Source organism: Orbicella faveolata, unplaced genomic scaffold, assembly GCF_042242905.1.
Source record: "Orbicella faveolata isolate gen_17 unplaced genomic scaffold, um_ofav_v1 contig_14, whole genome shotgun sequence".
Taxonomy (NCBI): Eukaryota; Metazoa; Cnidaria; class Anthozoa; order Scleractinia; family Merulinidae; genus Orbicella; species Orbicella faveolata.
Window position 1 is genome coordinate 2,555,001 of NW_028301541.1, and position 25,430 is coordinate 2,580,430.

General features: G+C 39.9%; 2 protein-coding genes across 2 annotated transcripts; both read left to right on the forward strand.

Moving 5' to 3' along the window:
- Nucleotides 1-4,140: 4,140 nt before the first annotated feature.
- On the forward strand, nt 4,141-25,228 carry LOC110057533 (gamma-aminobutyric acid receptor subunit alpha-5-like). Its single transcript, XM_089287368.1, has 15 exons — nt 4,141-4,207; nt 4,735-4,884; nt 5,812-5,879; nt 6,222-6,433; nt 7,440-7,522; nt 8,331-8,507; nt 10,964-11,003; nt 12,511-12,633; nt 15,059-15,171; nt 16,726-16,793; nt 19,517-19,728; nt 20,040-20,122; nt 20,982-21,104; nt 22,077-22,459; nt 23,321-25,228. The coding sequence occupies exons 1-15, from the start codon at nt 4,141-4,143 to the stop codon at nt 23,615-23,617; spliced, it is 2,199 nt and encodes a 732-aa protein (XP_089143494.1). The 3' UTR covers nt 23,618-25,228.
- On the forward strand, nt 9,121-11,677 carry LOC110048585 (gamma-aminobutyric acid receptor subunit alpha-5-like). The gene is made up of 2 exons (XM_020754357.2): nt 9,121-9,476; nt 10,132-11,677. Exons 1-2 carry the CDS (start codon nt 9,165-9,167, stop codon nt 10,408-10,410), a joined length of 591 nt encoding a protein of 196 aa, XP_020610016.1. The 5' UTR covers nt 9,121-9,164; the 3' UTR covers nt 10,411-11,677.
- Nucleotides 25,229-25,430: the final 202 nt, after the last annotated feature.

Sequence of the window (25,430 nt, forward strand, 5' to 3'; positions counted from 1 at the left end):
GAGTCCAAAGTGCGCAATTTAAGGAGTCTTTACGTGCGCAATTTCTTTAAGTGCCCAATTTAAGGAGCGTTAAAGTGTGCAATTTAAGGAGTGTTAAAGTGTGCAATTTCTTAAAGTGCCCAATTTCAGGAGCCTTAAGGTGTGCAATTGGAGGAGTGTTAAAGTGCGAAATATGAGGACTTGTTAAGTGTGGAATTTAAGGAGTCTTAGGGTGCGCAGTTTAAGGAGTCTTAGGCCCGGGTCAAACGCCGTACTTCACATGAGCCGAACTCAATTCAACCAATTAAGCTCATGTGTAGTTCGGCGTTTGACCCAGTTAAGTTCAACTGATTTTATTTGGAGCTACTGAGGCGTTCTTCACGCCTCGCCAGTCGTGAATAACGCCTGAGGACCGACTTTGGGTCAAACGCCGATCTTCACACGAGTAGAACCAAACGCATAATGTCTAAAGGCACCATTTTGACTTTACCTGGAAAAACCACTGACCAACAAGACCGTTTTTGTTATTTGTTTTGGTGTAGCAGCTCGGTTCGACTGAATTAAGTTTCACGTTTGATTAAAGAGGCCTCATCAGGGGTTTCTGGGATACAGGATATTTGAGTACAAACGTAACGCCGGATTCAAGACATATGGGGGGGGGGGTGGGGGGTGGGGAGAGAAATTAACGGAATATGGGGTATTACGATTAGCCTGAAATGTCAGTGATCTCTCGCCCTCAACGAAATTCCCGGCGACTGGGTGGAGGGTGGGAGATGACTGACATTTCAGGCTAATCGTAATACCCCATATTTCGTTAATTTCCCCCCCCCCCCCCCGTCCCATATGTCTTGAATCCGGCGTTAACTTTTTTACCCAAATATCCTGTATCCCGGAAACCCCTGAGGGGGCCTCTTCAATCTAGGATGATACAATTTAGAGCACGATAAACGATTCCAATCTGACAATGCCGATGGTTGTTTGCCAAGCTTTTAACACTAACCGTTTGTTTTTAAGCTTTGTAATGATAGCGCATAACATTCAGCGGCAGGTGGTTTGCTCTAATCGTATTACTGTTGGTTTAAATAATTAAACACAAATATTGAGCTTTGAAGCCAAGAATACCGAGAACGCCTTTACTTTTAGCTTAATTCAGCATTCGGCAAGGAGTGACGAAACGACGAAGGCGTAAAGGAGGCTTCTGTGGCCAGAAAATAGCGGAAAACATGTTACTGAACTGCTTAGTCGCGGTGTTAGTTTTGTCTCAGATACCTTTTCTACTCGCTGCTATAGAAAAACGTCAGGAAAACGGAGAAAACAAGTAAGTTAGCGAGGAGTATGTTATTCTGAAAGTTATCTCATAAAGTGTTTGAGCTTACTGTCGAGATTAAGTTTAATTTTGTATTGTTTTCTGCTACAAGCACTTCCAACGAATTATCAGGACCAATATTATTTATGATAGTATTTGGCTTCCAGTTGCCCCTTCAGTTGTAAAATATGTAAGCTTTATAAGTTGCTTGTTTAATACGCGGTTGGCAAAGAGAACCAAATTAAATAATTCTACCCCAATTTTGGTAAACATTAGATGTTTTTAATAGTGTCATTTGTTTCAAGCTCTAAACCACTTCTTTTTAATGAAATCTGTGCGGTAAAAATTCTGAAAGAAATGGTAAACGATTTGTTATTTTATCATTTATCCTCTAAATTTTTAATTATTCCAGTTCAACCCGTGAATTCGACCTTAAACTCTTAGATTTATTATTCTAAGGCGCAGACATTCTTAAGTAAACTTGTCCGGACTTACAAGTAGATACATATCGTTATCTCCTTGTTATGTATAATATTTCATTATTTTACCTCCACAACCATTATTCCTGTCTGTCTTTTACCGACTCGAAACGAAAACCTCTTAGCGTCGTTTGAAAGTCATTGTAACATTTTCAAGAATATTTTTTTGATCCGTTATTCATCGACATGCAAGACTTTCGACTAAACAAATTAATTTTTTAATCGAGTTTCCTGTACTTTATTGCATTCAATGTGTTTTATTTACGCAAGAGGCGCCGTGTTTTTGTGCGCAACGGGATGGCTATTGACAAGAACTCGGTAAGAAGTCAGCACTGTTTTTGACAAATTTTGCTCCTTGTTTTAATTTTAATGATAACTAACAAAAGTTCTTCACATATTTATCGTAAACTTGCTCTTGTAAAATATAAATATGTCTTCAGAAACAAGATTAGTTTGACCGGTGCGTGAAAGTGAAATGGAAAACACTTGCGACACCAACTCGTACTTAGATGCTCAAGTTTGTGTAAACGAATCAGAGGCGAAAAGTCACTGTACTCTCGTGTTACCCCAAACTCAAACTCACTCAGATATTGTTATTGCCCACAAAAAGCAGCTGTTTTCTATTTCTTTTACATCTTGTTTGCCACTAAGTGCACACTCTGAAACGAACCATTAACGTCATTAACGTAACTGAATCTGAGTGCAATAACGCAAGAGCGAAAAAAAAACAATCATTAGGATTTTGAGTTCACGATAACGGTTTCGTTTGAAGATGACCATTTTCAACACTGAAGTTAAAGAGGAATACAACAATATTTAATACTCCGTGTAATTTGTATTGGTAATCGTATGAAAGCTCGGGAAATTATGGATGACACTGCGAGTAATATTTGAAAATTCTCTCAAAATTGCACGAGCCTTTAGGTGAGCGCAATTTGAAAGAATTTTCAATTAAGAATTAACGATAAATCAGCCAATCACAATGAAGTAATTTTCTCAGTCATCAGTCATCAGTCATAATAAATATTCGAATTATCGAAACTTCAATTTTGCCGAATTATCCATTTTGTGGCAAATTCATAAACAAAATTTATTTGTTTAAAACAGTCTTTCAAAAATTCTTAGTCAGTGAACTTGCGAAAAGTAAGATGTATAAAACTGATTTTTTATAACAATTCGGAGTTGAAGATTGAACTTGTCTTTCTATTGACAACGAATTTCGCCACTGTCTAAGTTGATTATGTACAAAGCTGGACGATATCCCATGTATTAAATTTTTCTCCTGCAGGTCTCAAACTTCTTAATAATTCATTAAGTTTATACAGAGGAAATCATGACTGTGGTGGTGTTTGGATACTTGATTTCAATTAGTATAGATTTTTACGATTTTAATTCTCCATTTCCTCCTTACTTTTAGTTTCGATTGAGAAGATATATCAAACACTCAAGACAGTGTCTCATCACCTTTCTAAACACCTTGAAGCTCGTCAAAAATACATCGCTACGCGTCGTATTTTCAACTCTCTTCTCGGTGTTTGGAAATGTGGTCAATCACGATCTTTCGTGTTTGGTATATTACTTCAAATATGCCCGTTTTTAATGCGTTCACTTGCTTATTCTCCTCTTCTACGTGCTTATTACGAACTCGCAAAATGGCCAGCTGCCAGTGAGCTTGAGAGCTCGGTTGGCTGATTACTGCAAGGACGGGTACTCCAGAGTTCATGGTTTTCAACGAATCCCGTTTTTAATTTAAGTGTTATTTTCGCGATAATCTTGAATCTCTGCGATGATGAATTAAAATCATTCTTCCTAAATTTAAATATCATGTGCTGTATGATGTTTCTATGTTCACCTGCTTCATTTAATCAGCAAGTGTTTCGCACTTCTTAAATGTTTAATTCTGCTAACAAGTAGATACATGTGGTTTATCTGCTTGCCAACAAAACACCTATTCATCTCATCAGAGTGGCTGTTAGGCAAACAAAGTGTTCTAAATGCAGTTGAAAACTACAAGTAAATAAAAAAAAACAGAACATTAATGTTAACTGTACAATTTAGCAGACATAAAGGTATCTCGTTTTGATATACTCTAAAAAAACCTTTAAAAATAGCCAATGTAGCAAGTTTCCTTTAATAATAGCAGGTGACAATTATTATGTTTTTCACGCTAAAAAAAGCGAAATAAGAGATTATTCGAGGGGTCTACTACTTCAATAATGCTCGTTCGATTGGAAATGTGTCCTGAATATTTAATTTTACTCATTTGAAATAACGATAGGAATATGGGATAAATTAAAACACATGGAGAATAAGACTGAAAACACTGCCACAAAAACTCTGCTTTTGGAAATTATCTGTTGTTAGGAGCCCGTGGTCATGGGCTGCTGCTCTTGTATGTTGTTTAAATCAAAGCTTGTATCTTATATCCAATTGGATATTCAAGGTGAAAATTTTCAATTTGATTGGGGAATTGATTATAAATGAACGATGGGGTCTATTTCTCAAGGGGAGATTGCAAGGGGGTGGGGGGGGGGGGGGGAGGAGGCGATTATTCAACGGAGGTGATTATTTCGAGTAATTTCCCCAAAGGAGGGCGATCATTCCAGGGGGAGATTAAAAGGAGCGGCTGTTTTTTGAGGAGACATGGTACATTAGCTGACGTTGTCATTGTATTATGTCTACATGTGTTATTAGCCTGGTAACGTTCCTACAGAATATTAGGCCGTTATGAGACGCCAAGATATACATTATGTTTTCTTTTAACCCTTTGCCACTCAATATATAGTGGTCAAAATCTTTTTACTTTTTCCTTACAATGCCAATGCAATACTAATGTCAGGCAGACAGCTGATGGAAATAATGAAATTCATCATCTTGAAATGTGTGACCAAAACATTCTCGACTATAACTATAGCTAAATTTTAAACAAATAGCACTCGTTAAGCAATAGCAATCAGTTTTGAATAATAGATCTTGAGACTAATAGAGTTTTGCCATTGAATCTTAGCGTAGAACGCGTAGAAGAGTTATTTCTTGAACGGATTGAAGCACCAAACAAAACACATATTATGGATAACTTATTCAAAGGATACGACAAGCGAATAAGGCCTTATTACAGAGGTAAGCACATTCGAAATAATATGGGTTGTTGACCAAGTGTGAGGTCAAGATGGCTGGATATTGGCTAAGTTCTTTTCTTGCGTGTTTATGGACCGAGACGGCTTTCGGGAAAATTTTTCTTGCGGGACACGGCGGGTAGTCCCGAGCGGGCAAGATAGCTCCATCTTGCACGCTCGGGTAGCCAATCACAGCGCAGGATTTGATTCATCTTGCCCGCTCACGGAGCTAGCCATATAATAAAGGGGGCTATCGAAAGAATAAGACGAGATGACGAGGATTCATACTCAATACGTATATTTCCCACCCTCAGCTCATGAAGTCACGAGTTTTTATCCCCTGCATTTCTCGGTTGGGACATTAAAAGAGCAAGACAAGTTGCCGGGTATTGTAACTCTCTCTATATATTTCCCACCACTAACTCATTAGAGCCAGTTCAAATTTGCACAAGTGTCGACGACACACCTTGTTCTTTTTGCTTTAAAATTATCACGTAGCGCGCGCTGAAGAAAGAGAAACTATTTCTTGTTCTCCCGAAACTCCACTCGATTATGAGCTGGAGATAACTATCGTAAGATCATTGACTTGACGAGGGGGCACAGTACGAGCCAACTATCAATCATAGAAATCGAGAGTTACTAAAGTAATTGCTTTAGAATAAATCTATTAGCCGTTTAAAACTTTATCTTAGTCCTTCTCACAGATACTTCGAAAACGCAATGAAGCACGGCCGCCAGTTCGTGACAAGCGCACACTGCTAGGCTACTTACTATTTATAACAGAATAGATAGTGAGTGGCGTAGCCAATCAGTGAACGGCATTCATGATAGAACGCTAGTAGACTGATTCCAAAACACAATAGCAACACGGAAAAGTGTTTTATATTTTTTAGTTGGTCATCTTCCTTGATAGATGTATTTTTGTTTTTAGATAAACCTATTCCAGTTTCACTTTATGCAGTCATCGACTCTTTTCACGACATCAGAGAAGATCAAATGGTAAGTGGCTGATCAGCATCTTGTTTCTCCTTACAATATTAATGCTTGTCAAGCAAATAGGTGGTGAGAGTAAAAAAAAACCATCAAATAAACAGGAGAGTTACTGTTCCGGATTTTCATTTGAAGCTACTGAGGGTAATCCGCTTATGAAGCAACTTGAAAAGGCAACTTGAACTCCTTCGGTGCTTTTTACATACGACACAAACATAAGTTGGTAGGTAGGAAGGTAGAAAGGTAAAACAATACCCCCTCGTCTACTATACAAGGGGCGTGTGGCCACAATAAGAGTACTGGCATGCCATTCTTCTCCCAATTAACTACACTTTGTGTATCGTTTTCAAGGAATACAAGGTTGAGCTGATACTGAAGGAAAGCTGGAGGGACCCAAGACTTGTCTATGGCAACGACACATGGTTTGTCAAACTGAAGCATGACATGCTAAAGCAACTCTGGTATCCTGATACATTGATCGAAAACTCCAGAAAACACGATGCAGATGACAAAACAAGAACAGCCTATGTCTTCGGAGACGGAACAATTTTCTTTTCAGAGTGGTGTGTACGAGTTATTTCTAAGTAATCATTCCATTAATCAATCGATCGATCGATCGATTCATTAATCAATCAGATAGAACACTCAATTAGTCTGTCGGTCAGACAGTCAGTCAGTCAGTCCTCCATCAGTCGATCAATCAGTCAGACAGTCAATCAGTCAGACAGTCAATCAGTCAGACAGTCAATCAGTCAGACAGTCAATCAGTCAGACAGTCAATCAGTCAGACAGTCAATCAGTCAGACAGTCAATCAGTCAGTCAGTCAATCAGTCAGACAGTCAGTCAGTCAGACAATCAATTAGTCAGATAATCAGTCAGTCAGACAGTCAATCAGTCCATTAGTATGTCTATCAGTCTATCAGTCCATGAGTCCATCGGCCAGCCAAATTACACAAAGGAGTTTTTACGCACGTTATGCTAGTTTTCCCGCTCTTGGCAACAATTGTATGTCTTCACTTTGATTTTTGCTTGGGTCATCGTGTTGGTTTGTCGTGTTGTTTGTGTTTGTTTTGTTTGGTTAGATGCAATAGCACATAAGGTTACTGTCTGATTTTGGTTTCGCGGCAGCGAATACAGTTATCTGGTCTAAATATAATTTCTTCTTCCCGACGACAACAATCAACAAATCCAGTAACATGCGCCAACTCCTAACTAGCTGTCCCTACAGGGAACCTACTAATCATTGGGGACACTTCGTCATCTTTAATTTCTCTGTGATAAGTTACTGTTTCGACTTCCAAAAACACAACGACCCTTTTATGGCTAAGCTGTCGTTACTCTTTAGGTAACATTGTCATGTTTTGTTAGCAGTTTTTGGAGAAGAAGCAAAAAAATGGCCTGAATTTACAGAGTAGTAAGATCAGCAAGTAGAATCCAACCCAATGCATACCATTAAGCCCTGCGGTCAAGTTGACTAGAGGTTTAATTGGTGTTTGACGTTTTTTTTCGCAACCGCATTACAGTTGGGTATTTCAATATTACAAGGCGGTTTTTCTTTCTTGTTGAAGGATCAAAGCGACCCTCACAAGTCACATGGACTTCAGAAAATATCCAATGGATGTGCAGACCTTGAGGCTCCAAATAGCTGCTTGTATGTACAAAATAAAAACGGATATTTTTAACTAAGTACCAATATAACAAGCGCTTTCACTGGTTTTGTACAAAGCACGCAGCAAATGTACAGCTCTAGTACAAAATTAGCAAGAACGTTTGATGAATGGGTAGAAGGGATGGCACAGTGGTGAAAGCGCTCGCCTCCCACCAATGTGGTCCGTGTCCGATTCCTGCCCGGTGTCATATGTGGATTGAGTTTGTTGTTGGTTCTCGCCTTGCTCCGAGGGTGTTTCTCCGGGTACTCCAATTTTCCTTCCTCCTAGCCTCTTCAAGGCGTTCAGTTCGCGCGCTGATTTTCGCACTGCGCCCCAACTAACTGAACGCCTGGAAGAGGCCACTTTCCTCCACAAAAACCAACATCTCCAAACTCCAATTCGACCAGGATAGAGGATCCCCATGAAAACCAGCTTAGGCTGACGTGGCTTCTCGTCGAAATCATGTTGTAATTTATTTACTGTAATTTAATGATTTGTTTTCATCATGAAGGAATTCAAAAACGTTTTGATGAATAGTGCAGTACTCACTCAAGAAGGGAAAAAGAGGAGGAATCAATAGGAGGAAGGGGATGTACATGTAAGGGGAAACATTTGCCTCACCCGACACTTCTCCTGCTGTCCCGGCTTCCTTGTGTGCTTTATGAAAGAACAAATCACGTAGTGTTATTAGTACGGCTAGAAGTAATTCACGACCAGCAGGTAAAGATATGTAACCATAAGAGTAATTATTACGTTCATAAGATGAGTACTAATAAATGAAGGCGTTTTGTTTCTCCGTTATTCTTTCAGACAGTTACGATGACACTCAAGTGCAGTATAAATGGATAAAAGCTCATCTAAGGGAGCATGATATGACGGAGTTTTACGTGGAAAAACAAGTTCTCAGATTAGAAGCCACGTCTTTTATCACAGGTACCTCAGGTCTGTTTGTAGATTATCATACAACAAAATGTAAATGTCAAGCCAGTCTTTAAAAGCAAATATTGCCTCGCATCACCCAAATCTCAACATGAGCAAACCTCGTTCCCATGGCCATGAGAACGAGGTTGAACATGAGCGTATCAGGCCACCGATACAAAATTTGATGTCTCAGTGATATGACCGTTTGTATGCGCGCGCAGAAGTGTAGTGGACTGTGGGTATTGTGTTTGCATCTCGGTCAAGAAGTCTGGGCTTTAGTCCTGGTCGACTCTTGGCTCGAACGCTTTGTTATCCCAATGCTACTTTCTGGTCAGAATTGCAATAAGTAGCACGAAATGTTGGAACAGCGCGATAAAACTTTGGAAAATACTGCAAAATACTCTAATTCGCTTTCTACTACTGCAGAAACCCTGAATGTATTGCAGGTAGTCTTTACATTCATTAACTCAGGAAGGCCTATCTCAGTCGGGGTGTATAAATTAAAATTTTCGAACTATTGGATTTGGCTGACCAATTAGCCCGACCTTGAACCAAAAATTCATTCCCTCCCTCTCTTTCAAATACGAGTCAAGCAAAGTTTAATATACGGTGCTGTAACTCGAGGAAAACAACATCACGGAAACAGTTCTTTGCTGTTATCTAGGAACGCACACGGCAGCTGTGGTAGAATTCCAAATAAGGCGTCGACTGCCACATTTCATCATGGGGTTCTACCTACCTTGCATTGCATGTACAATCGCTTCCTGGCTCCAGTTCTGGATGGACCAAACGGCCGTCGGTGACCGAGCGGGCCTGGGCATAACGACCGTGCTGACGGAGATCTTTCTGTTGGAGTTTAGTGACAAGGGTATGCCAAAGGTCAGTTACATGAAAGCTGCTGAGCTGTTCGTTGTTGTGTCGTTCGGATTCATCTTCTTTGCTCTGGTGGAGTCTGCAATAGTGTACAAGGCTACCTTCTGGTCGGCACTGAAGGAAGACAAACGAGAGCTAGAGAAAGCTGAACATGTTGAGAAGGTAATTCTCTTTTCAGAGGTACCAGAGGTTGAAACCACGAGGGTTGGTTTGTACTGTGTTTGAAGCCATCACCTTATATTTATCTTAAGTTGCACGGCGCATGCTATTATCTCTTCGCCCGTGTAACTCTTGTAAGCACGCACCCAAACTAAACACTACGAGCAGTAGACTTAACAAATTGACGTAGTTTTTCATGCGTCTGTCCGGATATTGATCATGAATTTCGTCATAACATTGTCAAATTAGCTGTGTTGATCCGCAGACTACTTTGAGAATGTTGTGACGAAATTCATTGTCAACAACAGGACAGACGCATGAAAAACGGACTTCGATTTGTTTTTTACAATAACAAATTATCAAATTTTCCGCTCTCGCTCGTCGCGTCAATCTCGCGTAAATTATAAATTCATGTGTCTGCCCGCTAGCCAATGAGCGCGCAAAAATTTCTGCAGTTTTTTGCAAAATATAACCAAAAGACCATGATCTGACATTTTCTTGATACAACATAACCCTTCGTTCCAGGCCAGCCAACTAAGAAATAAAATATGTTATTTAATACTACTTAATAAACATGTCTCTTTTATTTGAGTTTTATACAAAAGCAAAAGTTTTGAAAGTAGGTCCTCTAAGATCGATTTCCCATGATCTTTTTCAGAACATTACTTCTCAGACAACGCCAGAAAAAGATGTTAGCCAATCAATTCACAGCCTTCACATGTCTTCCATCTACGAAAACACAGAAACCAAGTCATCGGCATCCATCTTCAAGGAAGAGGAGAGATCCGAAGGCAGTGAACCCCCGGAAAATCTGACGTCCACCGCTAGTATTTTCAAGAGTCAGAACTGGGCCCTCGTGATAGACCGGGGGGCGCGTTTGTTATTTCCACTCTTTTACTCCACCTTCACCATCGCATACTTTGTTGTGATAATTTAACTGAAGCTTTGATGCCGTTTGGGGGGACAATGTGTAAACTGGAATGAATAATTATGCCGGCTTTGTTTTCAGTTATTTCACAAAATACTGTTTACTACCTATAGACGCAGACGGAATTTTCTCTGTTAATGCCGCGAGGCGTGAACTATCAATAAGCGAAACTCCCTCTACATTCAGACTAGATCAAATTTGAATCTGGTGACTGGTCAATGCACAGAGCTTTCTGAATTACACCAAACAACAACATGAAACCTTAGAAACTGTAACAAACATTCTAGAGAAAGAAACAGCATGCCCGTGAGGTCAAGATGGCTGAATATTTCCCAAGGTCTCTTTTTAAGTGTTTATGGACCGAAACGGAGGCCGGCGTCCATGAACACGCAAAATGAGGCCAATATCCAGTCAAACTGACCAAATGAGCTTGGTCAATAAAAGATTATATGGAAAAAACATTATTTTCATACGGGACACAGCAGGTAGTCCCGAGAGCGCAAGATAGCGCCATCTCGCCAGCTCAGTGATGTCTTGAGTGTACGTTTAAAAATGTCAATAGAGTCAGCATTCTTGTTGTCCTCTGACAAACGGTTCCAAAGGTGAGGTGCCGCAACAGAAAAAGCACGCTGGCCATAGGATTTTAGATTAAAATTTTGGATGGTAATGAGATTCTTTTGAGACGATCGATCCGAGGTTGCGTGCTGGTTGATATAATGAATGCACTGTAATAACAGTAATGAATAGAAGCTAAGACTAGCAATGAATCGAATAGACGTAGTAGTGAATAGAAGTGCTGCAAGAACTTAACTGGGAAACCCTAGCCACTAGAAGAAAAACCGCCAGACTATCTTTTATAAACTCTCCCACAATCTGACGGATTTTTAAGTAGACGCCCACCTAAAACCAAATAATGAAAGAAGAACCAGTGGGAGCCACGCTTTTAAGTTTGCAGTTCCTAGAGCAAAGAAAGATATGTTTAAGTTTTCTTTCTTCCCACGAACAATCAATGAATGGAACTCTCTTCCCGAGGATATTGTGAACACAACGCAACGTCTGTAGATAGTTTTCAATCAAAGTTAGTTAATAGTTATCAATATTCCATTGTATTATTTTCATTCAGGTTTTTACAGTTGGTGTGATATCTCACGATTTTTACCAACTTAACTAAGTGTAGATGTAGATGTAGATATACTAGCAATGAAGAGAAGTAGTAATGAAGCTTCCCAGAGCTGTTTGTATATTATGATTTTATTTTATTTCCTCACCAAAGTTATTCTGTTTTCTGTCTCACTTTTTTAAATACTGAATTCTTGCGAAGCAAAACAAGGTCACAAGTTTGCTCGAATAATTATCCAACATTACGTCCGGGGGGGGGTGTTGGAGGGGGAAGGGGGGTCCCGCATAACACTTTTCCTTTCTAGGTTTGGAAGCAGTTTTCGGTGCTGACATCTAACTGTGACCAGTTCTGGAACCTTCTGGGGGTATCAAGCCTAAACGGATTCTAGCAATAATATCGCGACAAGAATCTGGCACTCATATTTTCGATTATTAGCCCACTAGTCACTCTGTTTTATGACAGAATACCCCAGTATTTAGATACTTTCCTGACAGGGTACAAGGAAAATATATAACGTAACGCTCCCTGCCATTTTATTGGCTTCCTCAACAATTGCATTGCGGCGCGTAGTATACACACTTCTTCCTCGTTGACTATAATTTCGCATATGTGTTCTTTTTCTGCTTTACATCTGCTGTAACTAAAAACATATTCTTGAAATAAAAATAAATGCGAATGAACTCGAACTGAACTATCTTTAGCCCTCTGTAGATCCTCACGAATATTAATTCATTACCGTGTCATTCATTAATTCATTAACAGAATTTTAATAAAAGAAATTGCATGTGCAAGCTTAAGCCTAAAGATTGATTTTAATGAATCTCTAGACAACACGTCGTTGCTTAAAATAAACGCCAGGGGAGAGCCTCACTCTCCTCAGCGTAACACAATTCTGTCTTCTGCTGCATGCGCAACACAGCTTAAGTGCGCGAAATCCCGCCAGCCCTAATCATTTACGTACGCGACTGATGTCACGACCGCTTGTACAGCTGTTCATTTAACATCGTAAACATGATGGCCGCACAAATAGCAGGACGATTTGTCCCTGTGTTGGGCATCTTGCTGATACTTTTACCATTTGTTGCTTGTCAGGAAAAGTTGGAGGAAAACAGGTAAGTTTTTGAACGCCAAACGCGATCATCGTAACATAAACATACAGCCTCCTGTAGTTTTACTTCCCTTTTTTTCAGACTCGAGTTACGAATTTGTGAGCCACATCTCCAAGCACTTTAACAACGAAGCAGTATAATAGTTTAGTATATACTGACAGAAGGACTCCTTGGCCCCACATTTACTGATCAGTCACCTTCTTCGTTCATTTAGCCCCCAAAACTTTCGAAAAAACATACTAATTTTCTATTTTGATAATTATTCACAGCTCGCGAAAATGATTTTTACAAATTGCCTTCATCTGCGAGCTTCCTTGAATGTTCTTTATCATGTTTGGATTTTTGAAATGTTTGTTCGCGTCTAATGAACTTTTTCCAGACAAAAACAAAACAAATAATGTTGTAGCAGGTAATTAAACTACACCATGGTTTGGAACGAAAGATTGTGGGCAGAAATCCACGACTTGTTTGCCACTGATCAAACTACAGCTCACCCTCACCAAACAACTAACTAACACCCACTTGATATGCAAGGGACATTTTAAGATGGGTCAAGATGGCAAAACACGAATGATGATCTAGATTCTCAGTTTGTGATCTTAACTGGCCAAGCTAAGGTGACAGACGAAAAAAAAAATTAAACACTGTTGAACAAAACTAGAAAAACAAACAAACACCAAAATACATTTCTGAAGAATACAGTTGTTTTGCCAAACACTGTCCACAATTCTCACCTGCGGGGATCGAATCACAAACTTTTTATTCCAAGACTAATTACGGAAACCGTCAGAAAGGGTTTCGCCTACATAGGGGACCTCATGTGGAATAACCTGTCACCTAAAGCATGCCTCTAGTTTATCTTCGTTTAGAAACATTCTTTTATAAACACTTTTTTTTTAATATATCAAATCAAAGCTATAGTCAGTGTAATGTATAATGTTATTGTAATTTATATCAAATAGGTTTTTCATTATATTTTTTTGTAAAAGAGCACTATTGAATGAAATGGATATCGTGGATAAATAAACATCTCATTTATTCATTTTATTATTTTTATTATAAACTACTAAAGGATTCGATTCAGAAAAAAAAAACATAGACAGCGACCAGTTCAAGCAAGAGGACAGTTGCCATAGATGCTGGCTACCTATCTTTTAAAATTAGCACCCTTGAGATAATTTCAAGCTCGAATTGATCATTTCTCCATTTTTTCGTTGACGCTTATATTAGTTCTTATTTTTAACTTCCTCTTCTTTTGGCATGTGTTCTTTTTCTCTTGACAGGTACCGGTGTCATTATATTAATAGCAATATATGGCACTTTCCCTTATTGCTGGTTCGTCCTATTCCTTTGTTAAAAAGTTGCTTAATTTGAATATCACCACGTTCACCTGTCCGTTTTAATTTGCACGGTTGCCACAGATATCACTTTTCGAAATTCCCTGACTTTTTCGTGATAAAGTAAAATTTCCCTGAGTAAAGAAATGTCAGACTTAATAGCGGCATCCAACCTCCCTTTAAAGCTGTCCTTTTTACCATTGTTTTAAGACTGCTAAATTTTCAACCAATTCACCTTCTTCATTAAGGAAAAATATCGCTGAGATCACAGTGACCCGAAATAGTTCTTCCAGCCTTCAGTGGTATGAATCAGCGGTGTTTTAATTTTCAAAATGTTTATTTTCTCAGGCTAAAAATAAAATTCCCCACTTTTTCCATGACCTTGAAGAATATTTTTCTCTGACCATATACCTGAGGCAACCCTAGTTTGGCTTATTACGTGCGCACGTCACGTTTTAAAGAGCAGTTATTGTCAGATACAATGTAAGACTTACGTAACTATACGTAGGATAAAACGTGTTTGTCAAGGCGCTAACTAACTTTCGTCACGTACGTTTAAGCCAGAAGGTTCAATATCCTAACAACATATACGAGTGGCCTACCTGGCTTTACGTATAGTGTCTCCAAAGTAATGTTTTTCAAGTTTCATTTTTTTTGGTATTTTCCTAAAAGTGCAGTTAAAATGTATAAGTCGAAGAATTAAAAAGAGTTGTTAGAGGCTTGCGCTAAGTTTCTTAAGGAGACAGATTTTCATAAAATTGCCAAGAATTCTGCGTCTTGAAAAGGATAAATTCTAGAGGACTAGAAGCAGACACTAATGAGGTGAGCCAGAGGAAGCTGGGCCGGACGAAAATGGTTGACGAACGTTCATCATAATCAGCCGTTTTTGCCCGTTTAACTTCTCGCTCTCACCCCCACCCCCTCCCCCCTTCCCCCCGCCCCGCTCTCTTATCGGTTGCTGAGCAGATACGAGTTGGAATAAAATGCTTACGTGGGATAGAAACTGACGCGGGTGTGATAAGAAGTCAGATACCTGAAAATGATAAGTTTCCAATCAAATGAAAATTTGGAATCTGTTATCTATTTCTAAGGGCAAAACACGTAGAGGAGCTATTTCTTGAACGGATTGAAGCACCAAACAAAACACACATTCTTGATGACATATTCAAAGGATACGACAAGCGAATCAGGCCTTATTACAGAGGTAAGCACAGTACAAATAAAATAGAGCTCCCATCGTCGCGACGTGGTAAGTAAGTAAGTAAGTAACCTTTATTTAAACACGATAAGTAATTAAGCTTGCAGCTTGTGGGGTCGTGTATAAATAAACAAAAAAGAATACTTACAAAATAAGAATTAAAAAAATTTACAATGTAAGATGTAAACTAGTTTACATAAAAATTTCCAGCTAATAATAATTACCTAATTATTAACATTATGTGACTAATAAACGTATACCAATGGGCAGTCGAGTCATATTCTGCAGTATATATTCGCAAAGCTAATGTCCCTGACCAAAGTAAGATTACTGATCATTTTAGAGAAGCTGTTTACACCGTTCGCCATTCGGCATCCAATCGGTAGAAAATTCCACAGAATTGTACCTTTGTAAGATACGGAGGATTTCTTGATATTTGGTTTAAAATGAGGGATTTCCAGCTTAAGGCTGTTTCTTAGATTATAGGAGGTTGTGATTTTGCAATATGTGCAGTCATACCGGGTGGTGAATCATTGTAGTACATTTTACAAATTAGCTTCAGAATGGAGTTCTTATAATAGGTTCTTAGGGTATCCCATTTGGCCCTGGTGAGGGCTTCAACTGATGGTAGGTCTTTAGGAAAGTTGAAAATAAGCCTTGCTGCTCTGCAGTGTAGTCTTTCGAGTGAGTCGAGGTCATCTGGGCGATTCGTGCCTCCCCATACGGATATACCGTACGAGACTGCAGGGATTATAACTTTGAAATATAGGTTTAAGAGATCTTGCTTAGGTAAAAATCTGCTCTTCTTTATGAGACTCAACTTGTTGACGAAGCTCTTCTTTAGTCCCTTAATATGTGCTGACCAGTTCAATTTATCGTCAACATCGACACCCAAGAGTCGACTTTGTGTGACCCGTTCCAGAATGTTGTTTCCAAGGTATATGGGTGGTTGGGGGCCTGTAAAGGATCCTCTGTGGATTAGCATGTATTCGGATTTTTTCGGGTGCGGGGTCAGCTTATTTCTGGCGGTAAATCATCATATATGGTAAATCATCATATCGGAGATCAGTCTAAAATAAACTCAGTCAAATCCCGTCGGCCGAAGTAATTGACTGGTTGACTGAGTGCCTGACTGTCTGACTGACGGACTAGCTACCTGGGATGGCTGGGTGGTTGGCTGGCTGGCTGACTGACTGACTGGCTGGCTGGCTGGCTGGCTGGCTGCCTGCCTGCCTGCCTGCCTGCCTGACTGACTGACTGAATGACTGACTGAATGACGGACTAGCTGATGGACTGATTGACGGACTGATTGGCTGGCCGGCTGGCTGACTGACTGACGGACTGACGGACTGACGGACTGACGTACTGACCTACAGTCCTTTATCCAATTAAATTAGTCATCAAGGGGAAACTCTACTCTGTCTCTACTCTGGCGGGGCTCTACTCTGTTGCTAAACCTTGGGAAAACCAAATCACTAGATTAGGTTACCGTTAGAAAGGATAACCGAAAGGTTTGTAAAATTTGTCTAATCAGTAATGTGAACTATTTCCTGGTTTTAGAGAAACCAATCACAGTTTCACTTTATGCAGTCATCGATTCTTTTCACGACATCAGAGAAGATCAAATGGTAAGAAAAGTTACGTTCCTTAATTTGAAATGACTCTCCCTCTTCCGTGAAATTCGTAAGGAATGCATCAAAACTTTTTCCACAACAATTCTTCAATTTCAGTTACTCAAAGATACGGGTTTAAGAAGGAATCCGCCACAAGTTCGAGTAACAAGCGGACAAAAACTCTGTACCGAGATTATTAACATTGTATTGCAAACTTACGTACGACTGTTTCAAATATCTTCTCTAAAGAAATCATTTCCAACAATACAAAATGTCGAAAACTAATTTTAAAGTTCATATGAAACGCTCGAAAGTACTGGTGAAACGAAACTGAGAGTTAGATTTTAGATTTTGACTATAACCCTAAGTGGGTACAGGGCCAGACATTCTCCTTCGCCATATCACACGGTCACGAGCAGCCACTGTTGCCTCACTCCATGAGCCAAAACCCAATGCTGTTCTTTCTTTTTCTGCGGTTGTCCGCCAAGTCTCTTTCGGTCTGCCACGACTTCTTCTTCCCTCTGGGACCCACGTCAATGCTGTCTTGGGATGTTTATTTTGATCCATTCTGAGAACGTGGCCGATGAACTTCCAGCGCTGCCGGAAGATTTGTTCACTGATGGTACTGATGTTAGCCCGCTTTCGAATCTCCTCATTTGATATTTTCATAGGCCAATAGATCTTTATAAGCCTTCTCAGACTTTAATGTCGAAATACGTCTAGCTTGCTCGCATCTCTTTTTGTCATACGACATGTTTCACAACCGTATAACAGACTAGCTATATCGTTGGACTTAAAGATCTTCAGCTTAGTTTTCAATTTCAGTTGACCGCTCTTCCATATGTTTCTTAGCTTGCTGAATGCTGCTCTGGCTTTTCCAAGTCTGCTTTTGATGTCTTCATCTGAGCCCCCCTCCAGGGTCACTGTTCCTCCTAGATAAACACATTTCGACACCTTTTCCAATTCTTTTCCATCGACCTGGACGTTTCTGCCTTCGGTGTTGTTTCAGTACATCATCATGGCCTTTGCTGTGTTTATCTCGAGGCCCGTCATTTTTGCATAACGTCCCAGGTTGCTGACTTTAGTCTGCATATGACTTCTACTGCTAGAGATCAGGGCTAGGTCGTCAGCAAAGTAAAGATCTTCTAGGAAGTTGTTGAACTTCCATCTGATGCCTGTGTTCCCATGTTTGGTGGTCTTTCTCATAACCCAGTCCACAACAAGCAGGAAAAGAAACCCAGACATACAACAACCCTGTTTAACACCGGTTTTGATCTCGAACCAATCGTACACACCTGACCCATCAATTACAGCGCATTCACTCCCACTGTACATCACTTTCACCATCTTCACAATCTTCTCAGGAATGCTGTAGCTCCTCATAATCCTCCATAGTACAGAACGATCTACAGAATCAAATGCTTTTTCGAAGTCGACAAAGCAGACATAAAGGTTAGCGTTCCGTTCAATACACTGTTCAATGATATTGCGCAGTATAAATGTTTGTTCCGTTGTACCGCGACCCTTCCTGAAACCTGCCTGTTCTTGGCGCAATTTATTATCAATTCCATCCCGTATTCGTGTAATTATGATTCTGCCTAGAACTTTTGCTGCAACCACCATAAGCGTTATGCCTCTCCAATTGTTGCATTCGGTGAGATTGCCTTTCTTTGGTAGTTTCACTATCAATCCCTGTTGTCAGTCCTCCGGTATGTGTTCTTGCTCCCACACCTTATGCAAGAAGTAGTGTAAGACATCCACAGATGTTTCCAAATCTGCCTTTAGAATCTCAACGGTCAAACTATCAACTCCCGCAGCGGTTAAAATTTCTCTGAACTTTGAAATTTATTTTTACCCGAGCTTCCATGGTGTTATTTCAGGTAACAATTTATATCGTTAGCTTTTAGAAAATGTAAAAGGACTGTAATATACTTAAAGTTATTCTGGTACAAGGTTTTTGTCCGTTGTAAACTGAAATTGCTCGATTTCCTATCGGACTTTGTCTTAATATCTCAATACCCGTTTGTCCAAAGACGCACTGTGAGAGTAATGTGCCCTGCACAGAACGCAACCACCAATGTCAAGTTGTCATATTTCCATTTATACCATGCCACAGAAAATTCAGCCAACCAGAATACAGGAAAGCCGTTGTATATTCGACGGCTTATTCGACGGTATTACATACACCCTTCCCATCATGTGCCGGGCGTTTGTCGCATTGACTGTGTTACAGTCACTATATGTTGTAAAACGTGGTATAAGATAGTTATACAACTCTCTCTCGTGGTATACCATAGAATAGCCAACTTGTCAATTGTATTTTCTTGGCATACGAACTCATCTTAAGGTTTGTTTGTGCAAGAAAATGCAAATGACTCGTGGGATATTCCACGTCAGTATAAATTTACTAGCGTTGTCTCAGAATGCTGTTCTCTGATTGGCTACACTACTCACTATCTATTCTGTGATAGTGAATAACGTAGCATTGTGCGCCAGTTAACAAAATGACGGCCACTTCTTTCCGTTTTCGAGGTGTCTGTGAAGATTGTTTAGGTAAAGTTTTGAACGACTAGTAAATTTAAACTAAAACAATTAGATTTCGCTCTCGATTTCTATACGTGATAGATGACTTGGGCTGCGCCCTCGTCAACTATCGCGTGATAGAAATCGAAAGCGAATAATCTAATTGCTTAGTAAACCACGAGAGAGCGTTGCAAACTAGTATATACGGTTTTTAGGAATACAAGGCTGAGCTGGTAATAAAGGAAAGCTGGAAAGATCCAAGACTTGTATATGGCAACGAGTCATGGTTTGTCAAACTTAAGAATGACATGCTAAAGAAACTTTGGTATCCTGATACCATGATTGAAAACTCAAGAAAACACAATATAGATGAGGAATCAAAGACAGCTTATATTTTCGGGGACGGAACAATTTTCTTCTCAGAGTGGTTTGTATGAATCATTCCTTCACGTATAAAATATCATTGTCTTGCGTTTCTGACACTTTGTAAGTACATGTATGTATCATGAAGCCCCTAAATCTGTTACCTAGGATTCCAGTAATTTAAATATGTCAATAAGCTGATATTCTCAGCTATTGTCTCCATACATTTCTTTTGGTACTGGTGAGGATAATTTGTTGCACATCAATTTTGTCTTGGTGATCATTTTCTAAATTTAAAAGGAGAAGTTTCATGTTGAGAATACCGGAGCGTAGAGGTTGATTAATTAAAAACAGGTCTGTCTCCTTTCCTTGAAGGATTAAAGCGACCCTCACAAGCCATATGGACTTTTCAAAATATCCAATGGATGCGCAGACCTTGCGACTTCAAATAGCTGCTTGTAAGTTAAGATTTTCAGTGTCATTTAGTATGAATTTGTAGGTTTATGTTAGCTATTATAAGACAACTGAAGGAGCTCAGTCATGGTATTTTCAGTTATTTTGGCCGCGTACAAAATCACGGCTTTCTAAACCTGAATATAATATGTTTTCTAAAATAGAAAAACACAAGAGATAATAGTAAACCATAAAGGAACAAGGATCGTTAGGGATGGAGAAGATTAACACGGATTACAAACGGAGAACCCGTCAAATGTAGGCTAAACTTTTTAAGATACAGAAACTGTGACGTAGCTCGTTTAAGAGTGCTTCTTATCACTGTGTAAACTGACTAGTTTTGAACTATTTTGGGTAACCCGCAAATATCAGGTCAATTGGCTGGTGTATTGGACTAATCATCAAGCATTCAGGGTTCATCGGGGTCATAGTTTCTGGATTGGATTAAGTGTGTTATCGTCAGTACCTTTCTCCACCTAGAGACAGAAATGCTTTCTGGCAAATTTACAAGGCAACTCGAAAATAATTTGACACGGGGCGTTGTGGCTTCCCGAAATGAGTTGGCATTCCAATCACCAATCAGTGTTAAGTGCCGGCTTGATAATCCATCCTGGGTACGTTCTTAGCATGCGTTTTAAAGCTTCCCGCCTTCTTACAAAGAGGGGTTTTGCATATTCGTACCCTATGGTTAAATAGTCATTTGTTTTACACATTATATAAGACAGGACGCGGCAAACACTCTTTGAGTTCGTTACGAAATCTTTCTTTCGCCACGCGCCCGTGGCGAGCCAAACAGGTGTCTCTGTAGGAGGTTACTGTTTACTGGGTTCTGAATAACATTTTTATTCTTCTACTTTCCTTCAGATAGTTATGATGACCGCCAAGTCCAGTATCAGTGGACAAAAGCTCATCTAAGGGAACATGATATGACGGAGTTTTACGTAGAAAACCAAATCCTTAGATTGGAATCTACATCTTTCATCACAGGTACCTCAGGTATCGATGTCCAGTCATGTTATGCAATGAATTAATGAAGTTAGCGCTAATCTGTTTGTGCGCATCCTTACTGCGCACGCAGCTGCGCTTCCATCACGCCATGCATCCGCCGATCTCGCCAACCTCGTTCCCAGAGACCTGGGAGCGAGGCTACGAGCTCGCACGCTCTTATTTCTCGTTTGATAGATCACTTACATGTAATATCGTTAACAGATCTCTTGTGGGAACGAAATTATAGATCACTTTCTCTCCCTCTAAAACGTCGTATTAATATAGTTTAACAAAAAAAATGACCAGATAGTCCGCCCCCTTTGAATCACCTTCAGTACTTTTAACTAATATGTAACCTTTGGAGACCATGCTGGGGCTCTTGCACTACAGTCTCAAAATCTCACACTTAGGATCTCTAAAACGAAGTCGGTAACTCTCATTTTCTTCTGATTTCTGACACAAGTTGCTCATTTTTGGACCACATCATCTGTCCTCATTGCGCCATGGGACGCATAAGGCCTTATTTTCTGACCACATTGAACGTTTAAAGAAATCTACGTATTAAAAATTTCCGCGCCAACTTTCTTAAAATTGATTGTAGGGGAATCGCTCTCCAAACGACACTGTCTTGTGGCTATTTAATTGTTGCTATCGCCGAGATTGCGTTAATGTTTTTTGTGTCCTCTTAACTTTGGTGTTATCCATATTCTAAGTTGATGTTGCAGATCCCTAGCTTCTCAGCATTACTGGGAAGCCGTTTTAGTTTTCCTTGCGCTTTCAAAATCGGTTTCCTTTCTTAAGCAAAGTGTACTCCAGTTTATTTACCTGTAGTAGATTTTCCACAAAACAATCTACTAAAATGCGTGTCGTTTTTCATCTGAACGTCTTGAGAAAAACTTTTCTACTGTTTTGCCTTGCGCCGAACACAGAATTTTATTAACGGACAGATATATCCTTCCTTTAAATTTCTAGGAACGCACACGGCAGCAGTAGCCGAGTTCCAAATAAGGCGTCGCCTAACACATTACGCCATGGGGTTTTACCTACCTTGCATTGCATGCACCACTGCTTCTTGGCTCCAGTTCTGGATGGACCAAGCGGCCGTCGGTGACCGAGCATGCTTAGGTATAACAACAGTACTGACAGAGATCTTTCTGCTGGAGTTCAGCAATCAAGGCATGCCAAAGGTCAGTTATATGAAAGCTGCCGAGCTGTTCCTCATCGTGTCGTTTGGTTTTATCTTCTTGGCTCTGGTAGAGTCAGCCATTGTGTACAAGACTACCCTCTGGTCAGTACTGAAAGAGAAGAAAAATAAACGTGTAAAAAAGTTGAAAGAACATGGCGAGACGCACGAGGTAATATATACCATTTAAGGAGTGGGCTTATATATAGAGAGAAGCATAGAATATAATAAATGCTAGCTTTCTAGGTTGAAAGCCAAATCATTCGAACTCCAAAAACAAACTTTGACCCACAATCTTGGGAATCTAAGAAAGCTACAAGACTGAGGAAGTCAAATTCTAAACGCTGGCCAAAAAGGAAGCTTTGGGTAATGTAAATAATAAAGCTTTAACCCAATCAGCCAAAAAATTCCATTTTTAGCGGACTTACGTTAGTCACTGTCTTTAAGGAAGGCAAAGAGGTTATACCTATAACTTGAAGTCACTGATTGCTTTCTATTCATGCATTCAACACCCTGGCCTCTTAAACGTGTTGTGACAAAGTAATACGTTTGAAAACCCCTTTTACGAGCTTCAATCTGAGAATGAAAAGGTTTCATAAGCCTTGGCTAGACCAAACGAAATTACCTGTTGGCAGTGGTACAGAAAATATGAAATTACGTTGAATAGCCTGAACTGGAATCAAGGGTGCGTTCTCTTCTGCAGATCGCATTCGGCTAACTTTCGGCGTTCGGCTCGGTTATCTCGTTCTTTAGCCTACATCTTACCAGGGAAACCTCTTCATACACTTTTGGCAAAAAAAAATTCGATGTTTTCAGTCGGATTAGACGCGCGCACGCTGCGATACTAAATTGTGACAAGTGAATGTAAATTTGCGGCTATTTGAGTGACAACTTGATCGCAAGTAATTTCAAAGAGAACGCAAGTTATTTAAAAGTGCACGTAATCGCCAATGACGTCGCATTTCGACGTCACAGTAGTAAACTTCCATGTAATGCGGCTTTGTTTAGCGCTTATTTCCATGGTCTTTTTCAGAACCACTCACCTCAAACAATATGTGATGGTCACAGCCCTGTAACATCTCCTACAAGACCAGGAATTCCAGAACACGATGCTTCCAGCTACGAACAAACAGTAAACAAGTCAACGGAGTACATCTTCCAAGAAGTGGAGGGATCCAAAGGCACTGGCCCCCCTGTAAATCTGTCAACATCAACTGTTCGCTCTATCGCGGGTAAATGGGGCCTCATGATAGACCGGGGAGCACGTCTGCTATTTCCACTCGCCTACGGCGCCTTCATTGTTACATATTTCAGTTTCTTCCATTTTTAAAGGGGCACTGTCAGGACAATTGTGCTGCATTTTTTGTTCAATTTGAGAATCGGTACTTTCGAAATGCAGCTGGAACGTCAATATGAAGATATTAGAGTGCGACTTCTTCGGCAAGGCCACCCAAACAATTTTTTTTTTTTTTTTTGCATTATCACCAACAGCGTTTGCGTGTTAAAACAAATGAATTGTAGCTGTTGTTTGCCAACCAACTAGCTCAGATCGATAATTTTAGGTCTTTTGCGAACATCCAAGGTTTTCTTCAATCAATCAATCAGTCAATCAATCAATCAATCTTTATTTTATTTATAGAGGGTAAAACACGTAATAGTATACAACTAATAAACTTGTGGCCTTCTGAAATATACAACAATTTGCACATAATTTTTTCGGGTGGCCTTGGTTGGAGCTTGAGTTGGAGTTGGAGCATTGTAGGAGAGTTTTTGCAGGAGGGCAATGTTCGAGACACAACGACAAAAATCCCCCCGGTATTTTAAGGTTTTCCTCTAAATACTTTCTGGAGAATCATGCACGTGACAGCACTCCTTCGAGTTGAGCTTCCGACAAATTTTGGAAGGTGCAGTTATTCCTTAGGCCACGTCCACACCACGCCGGAGAAATTTGAAAACGCAGCTTTATTTCTACGATTAGGCCTTCCGTCCAAACTATTCCGTCACGAAAACGGAGCTTTTCGAAAACGCTCTTCCAACCAGAGGAATTTAAAACGCCGGCTTTGCGTTTTAGTGTGAACGGAAAAACGAAGCTTTTCGTAAACGATGACGTTATGACTGAAACATGATTTTCCTCCGCCCAAGTTTTGACCCCTAAAGCTCAAGCCACACCCAGATTGCTCTTAGTTTAGTGGTTTAATTCGAATTTTCCCACGAGGATCCCCGACCTTTTCACATAAGAGTTCCCTCGGGCTGACAAGCCGTTTGTCAGTGGTCACGTTCATTCAAAACATAACTAACATCAAACTCCGAAGTATCATTTCTTTATCAAGTTGTAATTGTACAGAATTGTACCCCAATCAGTCTAGTTCAGGGCCGTAGCTAGTAACAGGCAAACCGAGGCACTTGCCTCAGTCATTTTTTTCGCTTTTGTTGTTTGTAGTCATCAAAAACACCCTAAATTCCCAGGAAGAGAATTAAACCATGGACATTGCCTCAGTCGCAACTCATTTCTTGGACACTGCCTCAGTCATAATTTGTTTCTGGCTACGGCCCTGTAGTTACTGATATTTCGCTCAGAGGAGAACACACCACGTAAGCTGAGCTCTTTAATTTTTATAGATAAAGAATGGACGACAGATATTTCTACAATAATAACGTTACAGCAAGCTTGTTGCTAGTAAACAGAATTACCATTCAAATTCGTGTTAGTGCGTGCCGCTGAACAAGAAGACATGACTGCCCCGTACAACGTAATCATTAAAACATAACATAGCGAGTATAGTTCATTGAAAATGGTATCTTTGTACAAAAATAAGCTTAATTCAAATAAAATTTTACTAAACACTTACCCGAGTTGCGAAGTTTCTTGTCGCGTGCACATCAATGGTCTGCTTCGGTGATATTGGTAAACAGAAACAGGGTCGAACTCAAATGAACTAGCATTTGCAAAGCAAGTGACGAGTGATTTCCTCCTTTCTTCTGTAAAAACTAAGTTAACGAAAATACTCCACGTTCTTGTCTGTGGAATAACCTCGTATTTGAATGAAATAGAGGGAAGCGACAGCAATTTTTTACTCGCTTTGGTAGCCATGAAATTCTTCTTCCAAAGCCGGCACCTCTTCGCGTTTCCAGGCCGTGAAAAA

Bases quoted from the DNA above. Each gene is read 5' to 3' on its own strand.
- LOC110048585 (XM_020754357.2), top strand. From the start codon at position 9,165: ATGGGGTTCTACCTACCTTGCATTGCATGTACAATCGCTTCCTGGCTC. The intron at 9,477-10,131 runs GTAATTCTCTTT...GATCTTTTTCAG, and splicing joins AAGCTGAACATGTTGAGAAG to AACATTACTTCTCAGACAAC.
- LOC110057533 (XM_089287368.1), top strand. From the start codon at position 4,141: ATGGGCTGCTGCTCTTGTATGTTGTTTAAATCAAAGCTTGTATCTTAT. The intron at 7,523-8,330 runs GTATGTACAAAA...TTATTCTTTCAG, and splicing joins GAGGCTCCAAATAGCTGCTT to ACAGTTACGATGACACTCAA. The intron at 11,004-12,510 runs GTGAGGTGCCGC...CCGCTTGTACAG, and splicing joins TCTGACAAACGGTTCCAAAG to CTGTTCATTTAACATCGTAA.